The sequence below is a fragment of the Manis pentadactyla genome, chromosome 5, assembly GCF_030020395.1.
Source record: "Manis pentadactyla isolate mManPen7 chromosome 5, mManPen7.hap1, whole genome shotgun sequence".
NCBI classification, from domain to species: domain Eukaryota; kingdom Metazoa; phylum Chordata; class Mammalia; order Pholidota; family Manidae; genus Manis; species Manis pentadactyla.
In genome coordinates, this window is record NC_080023.1 from 60,517,790 (window position 1) to 60,528,302 (window position 10,513).

At 39.8% G+C, this 10,513-nt stretch overlaps 1 protein-coding gene across 1 annotated transcript; it reads left to right on the top strand.

Moving 5' to 3' along the window:
- Positions 1–4,922: 4,922 nt before the first annotated feature.
- Positions 4,923–7,032, top strand: LOC118933334 (growth-regulated protein homolog beta-like). Its single transcript, XM_036927507.2, has 4 exons — positions 4,923–5,152; positions 5,244–5,367; positions 5,465–5,548; positions 6,311–7,032. The coding sequence occupies exons 1-4, from the start codon at positions 5,053–5,055 to the stop codon at positions 6,324–6,326; spliced, it is 324 nt and encodes a 107-aa protein (XP_036783402.2). The 5' UTR covers positions 4,923–5,052; the 3' UTR covers positions 6,327–7,032.
- The last annotated feature ends 3,481 nt before the right edge of the window (positions 7,033–10,513 follow it).

Genomic DNA, 10,513 nt, shown 5'->3' on the forward strand with positions numbered 1-10,513 from the left:
GAGACAAACAATTCTAAAATTGTATGAACTTAATAACATAAAAAATATATAAAGAAAAATGAAGAGAAATGAAAAGGAACAATAGATGAAATCATAATCACAGTTAAAGATACTAACAAATCGCTTTCAATACTTCATAGGCAAAAAGTAAAGAATCAGTAATAGTATAGAAGAGTTGAGCAACATAGTCAACCAACTTGGCCTGAGCAACGCATATAGTCACTTCACCCAACAATTGCATAAATCACATTTGTTTTTCCAACGCACGGGGAACATTTTACAAAAGAGACCACATATGGGCCACAAGGAATTTATCAACAAATTTCAAAATGTTGAAATGTTACAGCCAATGTTCTTTAATCAAGTTTTTTATGATGATTTCTAATTTTTCTAGCTGAAACATGTATCCGTACACTGTGCATGATACATTTGTTGTAGTTCATAACTCATCTCTCAACTTCCTAAACTTTGCTTCCCTAAAACAGGAAGCATAAAAATAGGGTTGTCATGATTTTTCATGCCTGTTGTAACCAAGTATGATAGGACATAACTCATTCCCTATATTAATTTTGTGACCTATTCCTTTGTAGTTTTGTCATTCTTATGTTTCTTTGGTTTATATGATATGTAATGTGTTTATACATTCATCTCCCCCATTGATTAACAGGTAGAGGGTAAGAGAGTCTGTCTTCCTCTTTATATCCCTGACACCAAACTTCATATTTACCTTACAAATGCTTAGTCAGTGATCAGTGAAAATGCTGAAACATGGAAAAAGAAAGGAATTAAATTGTAGTTGAAATGTACCTTCTGGTTAGAAAGATAACTGGCAGTAAGTGGAGTTAGTCACAAAAACCCAATCAATTAATGGAAAGGGGAATCATTTGACCTTTGAAACTGGAAGGCTGATGAGTAGATGAGATGAAGCTGCAGTTAAAAAATTCTTTTCAGGATTAGTTTCTCTCCAGATCAGGCTGCCTTTCTCTCTGCTGCCTTCATATTAGGCAAGCTCTCCTCAAACAATGTCAAAGTTTCGAACCTCTGTTCTTGTTCAGCAGGAAGCAAGGGCTTGTTTTTCTATCCATTTCCTGACAAAAAGGACTCTAGGGAATTTTTCTGACTTGGCCAGGCTTGGTTCATTTGCCCACCTCTGCCCCTACCAAAGTGGCTGGAGACTGGATCCAGTCTGGAAGGGCTGACAGATGATTCTCTAGGTCATCAGCCCACCCCAGGAGATTTGCTGCAGGGTCACCAGACTGGGAGAAACTACCCAGACTGAAAAGAAGAAAAAAGATGGTTCCCAAAAGAAAACCAAGTTCTGTAACGGGAAGGAGGGAGGAGCTCTAGCCAGGCAGAAAAGACAAAAATGTATTAGAGACCAGGCTAGACGGATGACATTGACAAATGAATGAAATGTTCTGGACTGAAGAAGTGGATGGATCCAGAGATTTAATGCCACATTCGGACATCTTCTTTCTTCTCCCCTCAGAGTCGGTCATTGTACCAGAAGCAATTGCAACAAAACAGGGTTGGCCACTGTGACAAGACCAGCACAGGGAAAACAGCCCTGTACTGCCCATTCCTGTCCCTCCATGTTCTCAGGGTGCAGCCATAACTCCATATTTTAAAGACACATTAGATAGTGTCAATCTAAGCTGCAAGATGCAGTGAATATGGCAGTACACAATGAACTTTAGCAAACAATGCTTTTAGTTTTAGAGAGGCCCTGTTCTTTAAACATTGGTGATTGCATTAGTTTAGTTAATTTGGGCATATAAATATGTCTTCAGCTCATAAAATGAGTAATTAAAATTGGGGAAGATCAAAGAACTGGATTATATTAACAGGCTTCAGGACACCAGTGCTTTTTAGGTTTTCTGAAAAATAAATATGGAGTTGCTAGGGATTGAATTATGAAAATTGCTAATTAAGGTAGAGAAAAAAACCTTTCATTTATAACTTCATTTTGTGAGCAATTGACATTTCTCAAAGCAAGACTTAGGCATAAAGTTGTAGATAAACCTACAAATATGACACTGCTTCTTGAAACAGTTCTTTCTTTTGGCTACTGCTGTAAATTTTTTAGTGCTCTACTCATTCACCCTGAGTCATTGCTTATGCCAAACTTTGGGTTGAATCTGGAAAGCGTTAGAACAACATTTCTATTTTCTTAAGTTATAAAGGGAGTAGAGGTCTGGGTAGCCAACTATTTCAGTTATTAAAACATGACAAAGTACCCAAACTGGGTCAGCAGAAAACTGTGATCCTTATCCTGCACATAAGAGCTGACTAAAATGTCCAGTGCCCTAATGGGAAATTCTCAGGTAGCGTGCTCAGCTCACTGACCTGATTTGGGAGGTGATTCGGAAAAGCAGATAGATGAATAGAAGCAGATTTTATTAAATTTAAATATATCTTATTCATGCCACAAAAGAAAACTGTTGCTGTCAGTAAAATAAACCATTTGACACTTTTGAGCATTTGCTATTTTGAAGCTTTAGGAAAGGTGAAGTTGAACTAGTCAACCACTAGAATGACATATTTAAACAAAGTACAATAAAATGGCTTTCCTGAAGTTATCTATCACTTGTCTCAAAAAAAATTTTTTATGGTGTAGGTTAAAGTAGCATTGCCTAGAGCCCAAATTCTGAATTTTACTAACTGTGAGACCTTGGGAAATTACTTAAATTTTCTGCCCTTAGTTTCCTTGTGGTGAAAAACCTGGTCACTATTTCTTGGGGCAGCTGAAAAGACTAAATGGGTTTTACGTATATGTAAAGGATTTAGATCAGTGCCTATTACATCAAAATATTACTTATAACACTACTTTGTTTACTCAGCATTTTTATAAGCCCATAAAATATGTGAGCTACTAGGGATGTTGAAAAAAAGAAAGATCTGCTAAAGTTTGTTCCTTGGACAGAAGTTAAAAAGTCTTATAACAATTCCTTCATGCTTTCTGTTCTCTATAATTTTTCTGTAGTAAACAGGTATACATCAATAATAGGAAAAACAAAACCATATTTTAATACTTAAAGAATAGCTATTATAAGCCTGAGCTACTGATTATCTCAAGAAAACACACTATTTCCAATTAAGAAGCCCAGAAAAATAAGGATAACAACATTAGTATCTACATGAATTCTCACTTATTGCTGAGTTACTCATATTTTATAAACTTCAGGTCATTTTTCATCTCCTACTCCTTTTTAAAAAAAATTAAATTCCGTGTTCTTTTTCACAGCACTGTACTGACTGAAAAAAAATTTGAAGCCAAATCTTTATTGATAATCTAGTCATTCATAAGCTTTTCTAATAATCAAGACACAACATCTTTATTTTTATTCACATTTTCTTGTTGAAATTTTTTTAACTAAAATTATAAAATTAGCCAACAATTAAACAAGACAATAAAAAATTCATTCTAAGTTATCTCTTTAGAAAAAAATGTACAAAAAAATTTATATTGGTTGGAGAGATTTGTGTGTTTGTTTTGTGCAAAAACTCTTTTCTATTTGAACAAGGATTTTCTCTCCAGGTGAGTTTCAGCTTAGTAATATGGAAAAAGCAATTTCTATTTTATTTCTTTAAGCAATTTTTAGCACATTGCATGTACTGGTGTTATACAAAAGTCAACACTGTTATTCACCCTAACAACTTGTTGAGGTAATACTACCAGTAATCTCCATTTTACAGATGAGACCCAAGGCACATACAGGTTAAATACCCTGTATCCCTAATTGGGACAGCCAAAATTCCTACCCTGGCAGTGTGGTGCAGAGTTCTACTCTGTGCGTCTATCCAGCAATACAGATCATATAGATAGAGCAGTTCATCCCCTTCCTTGTCTTCCTTCCCCTCCACATATGTCCCACTGCATATACCCACTCCACTCACAGAATTGCTCCCAGAATCCCTGAAACCTACATATAATCCAGCAAAGGACACTGAAACTGAGGATGAAAAACGAGCCACTGAATGACAAAGACTAGAGTTGACAGCTTTAAATGTCTTATGAGAAATCAGTAAAAATAAAATATGACTGCCATTATTTCTCTCGAGAGGAAAGTAAATACCTGAAGGCAAGCCCATATATGTTGGAAATGAAATGAGATTTTTGAACATAAAGCAAGAAAAGGTTATTAGAGATTAGTGATCTAGCACTTAGATATTTTACAGAAACAGGACTTTTTAGCTGCTGAGATGAGCAAAGGATGCGACTCACACTAGGCATCAGCTTCTCAGTCCTATGACATTTTGTGTTTGGACAAAACTAGAAACTGTAGACTCCATGAGCCCAGGGGAACTTTCCCTCCCATCAACAGCTCCCAAAAGTACGATCAGCCCCTTATTCCATGGATTACTCCCTGCCATATGCACCAAAAACTCGTTATTCATGGATTTACTCGAGCTCGGGAAGTTCCAGAATTTCAAGGAGGAAGGAAGCTAAGTAGGATTACGACACTTTGTCCTAAATTAAACACTTAATTATTTTTGACATTGGTCATCCCCTCATCACTGCAGGGTGACATGACACAAAGGGTGATTTATTTGTGCTTGTAAAATACCAGGAACAGGGTAAATGTTCTTATGTCTAATCTGAGATGACAGATGTATATTAACAGAGTGTATTTACGCAGATGTAAAGGAAATCAAGCCACAAATATTTCTGTGTACGTAACAAATGGAAGAGCAGGACACCCCCCAGCCCCGCCTTAATTTCCCCAAGTAACATTCGTCAAGGTGCCTGTCTCCGATAAGTGCCATTTCCTCTTGCTAGGAGAATCCCGCCTCGGGACTCAGGGAAAGGGCGCCCCAGGCTCAGGGACTCGGGCGGGCGGCCCCCCTGCGCGCGGGGCGGGGCGCGCCTGCTTCCGGACCCAGGCCGACCTGGAGGTCCGGGAATTTCCCTGGCCCGGGGACTGCGCCCCGCTCCGCGCCGACCCGGGATAAAAGGGCTTCTCCGGCCCCGGGAGCCACACGGCCCTCTCCGCCAGCGCCCCCGCCAGCTCCGCGCTCCAGGCACCGCCGCCCGACTCTCGAGCTGAGCCCATGGCCCGCGCCGCCCCCGCCGCCGCCCTCCGTGCTCCCCGGCTCCTCGCCGCCGCGCTGCTGCTCGTGCTCCTGGCGGCCGCCTGCCAGCGCGCAGAAGGTGACACTGGGCGCCCTGGGTCCCGAGGATGGGCGAGGGCGGGGGGCGCACCCCGGGACGGCCCCGCTGACCGAGTCTTCCCTCCCGGCAGGGGCGCCCGTGGTCACCGAACTGCGCTGCCAGTGCTTGCAGACCTCGCAGGGAATTCACCCCAAGAACATCCAGAGCGTGAAGGTGACGCCCGCGGGCCCCCACTGTGCCCAGATCGAAGTCATGTAAGTGAGGCCTGGTGGGGCTGCTGTCGCCCTCTTCACCCCCACCCTGACCCCCAGCCCGACGCCCCGCCTCACGTGGATGCCCCCTTCTCTGCAGAGTTACCCTCAAGAGTGGACAGGAAGCTTGTCTCAACCCCGAAGCCCCCATGGTTAAGAAAATCATCGATAAGATACTAAACAAGTGAGTTACGGTTTTTATTCACATGTGTGGCTAGAGTCATTGGTCACCAATACTGGCACCTGCTCCTGAAAATTTTATCCAGGAAACCCAGGGTTTAGCTGAAAGTCTGAAAATCATTATTATTTCACAGTTCAATTTGCTATTAAGATCATTAATCTGATCTGGTGCTACAAGGATGTTTCCAGTGCCCCCATGCCCACCTCAAACCCTAACCGCATTCAAATGGTGTGAGTAAATGTGTGTTCCTGAAAATCATATGGATTTGGCCAAAGATCTAAAATGGTTTCAGCCTATTAAGGAACCAACAGTAGTTACCTCAGTCCCTTACTGGATTCAGACTGAGAAGTGGAATCCCCTGTTCTGGACAACATGTGCCTCCTTGTGGTGAGGAGCCGGGACTTTGCAGTGTTCCCAGCTCCAGCTATAAGCCCAGGCTCCACTCTATTCCTGTGACCCCAGGGAAAGTGCTTCATCTCTTCGTGTCTCGTTATATGGGGAAGATAGTCGCTACTTAATGGCATTTGCTATGAAGTTTAAGTGATGTCATACATATCACAATGGGCTGAAAAAGTACATTATGTCCTGACTTTTTGAAGCTAATGAAACAGTTGTGACCACAGGCCCCTTTTGCCTAATTAAACAACACCCAGGAGCCTGGCATTTTCATTTCTGCCACCCAAAGCAGCTATGGTATAACTGCTGGGGCAGGTTACAAAGGCAGGTTTTTTAATCCTACTAATAGCAACCATTTTCTCATCACAGGGACAGCGCCAACTGAGCTAGAGAGAAGAAGGAAGCTTGTCTGGTTCTTGCTACAGCTTCAGTGAAAGAAAAACAAACAGCTCCTAGGGCCATCTGGATTGTGTTTAATGTGTTTGACCATTTCCTATGAGAATTCTTTGGTTTGGTTTGTTTTTTTAAAGTATTTATTTATTTATTTATTTTTCAAAGCTTGTTTATTAATGTTCTATCAATATTTAAAGATATGAGTATGTTTGGTAATTTGCTATACTCTTAAAAAGTCATTTTATTTTAAATTAAAGTTTTTCAGTCCTGATATTATTTAATTTGAAGATGAGGTGTTTTAAATGTTCTTCATACATTATGTTTTGCGTGTGGGGAGATCACACCAAACCATCCATTCATAAAGCCTAGAGTTTAATAGTGGAGGATCCAAGCAATCAGATCATGGTAAAAGTAGAGGAATGTATGCACATCTTATGTTTTGTTCTGTGGAGAATGTCAGTTGTTATTTATTGAAACAGTTTCACAGTATGTGGTGAACATTTCTGAAGTTCTGAAGTTTATTTAGAAACTCCAGTATTTTAAATATACCTTGGACATTTTGTGTCTTCCTTGTAAGGCATAATGCCTGTTTAGTGTTAAAATTAGTCATTGTTTCTCTATGTCTGGGAATAGAGAAATTTAAATATGTATTGATGTATTTTTTACAACTAACATGAAAATAAAGCTTTTTGCAAAAATTTCATGCCTAAATTTTTTACTTTTTGGCCTATTGCTCCTTCTGAATACCCAAGTGATGTAAAAGTATAACAGACTGTAGATCATACCCATTTAACAGCTGCAACTAGCAGGCTCTCCTCTACTTCTCTCCTGTGAAGGCATGCCTGACACTTTTTCAAAGTCCTTGTAGGCCCCTACCTTGAGAATCTGTTTCACATAAAATATTCATTTTGTTTCGGTATAACCAAACTGTTATTCATTTCCAGCTATTTAAAAGTTTTCAAATGTTTATACATATTTTTAAAAGGGATCCTCATTAAAATTCTTTGTTAAATGGATTTTCAGTCAATTATACATTTGTAGTTAAGTGGTGGATTCTCCCTCAAAACTCAAATTTTGCAATGGAGAAAAAAGCGAATGGCTGAGTGCTTCTCTGTGTAAAGGTAGAATTGAGAAGGGCTGCATTGTCCAACCCTCAAGAAGAGAGAACAATCACCCAGTGTAATGTTGTTCCAGGCTTCAGAGGTATAGTGATTGTTTAAATGTTTCTGAAACTGTACATCTGAATTCAAATTGCCTCAGGATAACAGGAGTACACTTTCTTCCACAACAGAAACAGGTTGTCATCTCATGATTAGGAAAGATCTGACTCACCTGGAAAAGAACGAACTCTTAACACTGAAAAGGAGAAATGTCTGTGCGCAGGAGGGAGGGCCAGCTATAATGTGTGCTTATTTTTTATTCAGGACCTGTTTCTGGGCTTATTAGCATTAGCAGGAGGAGGGTGGACACATGCTCAGGCTTGTCCTGAGCAGCTGGGTAACTTCAGGTGAGAAACAATCACTCTAAGTTTCCATGTCCTCCCCTGAAAATTAAGTACAACAGTCTCTTCTTAATTCCAACAGTATTTTCTCATAATGAATAAGACAAAGAAGCAATTTTTAATTGTACAGAGATGAACAACTGCAAACCATTCTGGAAGCTCCAACAGTGCCAGCATTGGCTTATTCCTTATTCCCAAGTCAGGGATAGGCATTTTAGGCTGTGGAAAATAAAAATGTCCTTGGATTTCTTAGGGTTCTTGTGAAAAGTCCTAGCCTCTTCACATACCATGAGTATTAAATCTGTAGCCATTTGTCTAGTTAATTGCTCTGATCCTAACAAATCTTCTCCAAGACGACCTAATAGTTATAAGATCAGGACTAAGTCTCATGTTAAGTCCCAGGGGGCTGGGGAGACTGAAATTCTATCTCCCTGGGTATTACATGTTAAAAGAGATGGAGCCACAAAACTAGATTTACCCATAGATCATAAAAGTGGAGTATAGGGCATCTAGCTCTTGAAGAGATTCATTTGTATATCCAAAGAGTTAGGATTTCGGCCTGTTGTGTTTCCAAGAAGACCCTTTCTGGAGGGGAATGGGACAAAACCCTTCCCCTTTAAGAGCAGAGAAAAAAATTGCTTCTTTTTTCCCTGTCCCTGGCTTAAGCAGTATCTAGCTAGTGGAGCGGGACACTGACCTGGCTTTCATTATGTAAGACCATGGGTAACGCCTGAGGCAGGCAGGAAGTGACACTTTCACTAGAAGGATATTCATAAGACATCTGTCTTTGATCCAGAACACCTCTGGGTATGTTCAAGTTTTTAGATATGAATAATAAAAGCTCAATGTAGGCCTTATTGAGTCGGTGTATGTATGGAAAGAAGGATGAAGAAGACGCAGTTCATTCATATGGTGATTAACAGGTTATGAAAAAGTAGACTGATCTGGAGTAGATTCCAGTTCTAACATCTTCTAACTAGGTAGTCTGAGAGTAAGTTTCTTGATTAAATTTTATTTCTCCTTTCATAAAAGGGGTTGTCAATCTGAAAATGAAGAGCCACAATGAGAGGCAAATGAGCATTACTTGGGATTAAAGAATTGCAATTTAGGGAGCACAGATTCAGGTAGAAACCCAAATAGTGCTCCTGTTTGTGGAGTGAAAGCAAAGGCTTTTTGCGAGGAAAAGGAAGCAGCAATTATGTGAGTTGAAGAAAAGAAAAAGGTGTTTCTATGGTTGTTAACAAACTAAACTGCTCTGGGTAATGCATAGATTAACTGTTTATTATATCCTAGTCCATAACCACTAACCACCAGACTTGTGAACAGGATATCTATTCTCCTGTTGACTTCTCAAACAATTGCTTGAAATAACTCCATTTTGCCTAGCCTAAAGGTTTTGGCCCAATTCAAACAAACACCAGTAAGGCAGTTTCTCTCCAATGGCCACTCCAACTCCATTTTAAAATGGCTCCAGTCATGTCAGTTTTTCTCATGGTACAATAATAGAATCTCCATTTTATAGTTTTTACTAGAATTGTGTGCTGTAATTTGAGTAAAGAGCTAAGCAGTACCTGAGAGAGAATGGTGGCTCAGGAATTTCTGTGAAAAAAGAGGGAGTAATCTGATTGAAAGTGGAGGAAGTACACTCGTTTTCTGTTGCTTCTGTAACAAATTATCACAATTCTAGTAGCTTAAAACAAGATAAGCACAGCTCTGGAGGTCAGAACACTGAAATAAGTTACACTGGGCTAAAGGCAAGGTGTCTGTAGGGCTATTTCCTTCTGGAGACCGTACGAAAGAATCCATTGCCTAGATCTTTCTAGCATCCACATTCCATAGCTCATGGCCATCTTCCTGCATCTTCAAAACCACCAGCAAAGCCTCTTCGGCACAGTCTTTCTTTCTCTGGACCTTCTGCTCTTTCACAAAGCCTTCTGTTTGATTCCAACTCCTGCATCCCTTTTATAAGAATCCTTGTGAGTATATCAAGATATCTATCTCTCTATATATACATATAGATATGTAATCACTCTTTATATATAGGTATCTTTCTATATAGATATAGATACAGATCTCAAGAAATAATCCTGGGTAATCTTGCCTTCGCAAGAGCCTTAATTTAATAACATCTGCAAAATTCCTTTAACAATATAAGGTAACATATTCATAGGTTCCAGGGATTAGGACAAGGACATCTTTGGGGAGCCATTATTCAGGCTTCCACAGAGAGATGAATTTCAGGGTTCAAAGCACTTTTCCTTAGGCTAGTGAAATGTACATATTATAGATGGGAAGTTGGAGATTATGGGAGGAACCAAAATGGCAAATGTCCTATACCTGCACTGGTTAATGTCCCATAAGCGCAACTACTATTAATATTCCTAAATTAAAAAGGAGCAGATTTAGGCATTTTCTTCAGAATGCCAACGGAAAACTTCAAAGCAAACCAAAACATATTTATTATATTTATAAAACATAAATTTATAAACATAATGACTGGAGGACCAAGAAGAAGATCTGCGTCTGCATCTACCATTAGTCCTCTGCCTTGCTCTTATAGCTATCACTGCATTTCTGGAGCAAGCAGAAATGGCAAGAGCGGGTGCTACATTATATTGTCTATGAGGCTTTGAAGTATAAGGCAGCCAGCCTTCCAATGGAACCTCCAAGTAGGAAAT

Bases quoted from the DNA above. Each gene is read 5' to 3' on its own strand.
- LOC118933334 (XM_036927507.2), top strand. From the start codon at position 5,053: ATGGCCCGCGCCGCCCCCGCCGCCGCCCTCCGTGCTCCCCGGCTCCTC. The intron at 5,153-5,243 runs GTGACACTGGGC...CCCTCCCGGCAG, and splicing joins CGCCTGCCAGCGCGCAGAAG to GGGCGCCCGTGGTCACCGAA. The intron at 5,368-5,464 runs GTAAGTGAGGCC...CCTTCTCTGCAG, and splicing joins TGTGCCCAGATCGAAGTCAT to AGTTACCCTCAAGAGTGGAC.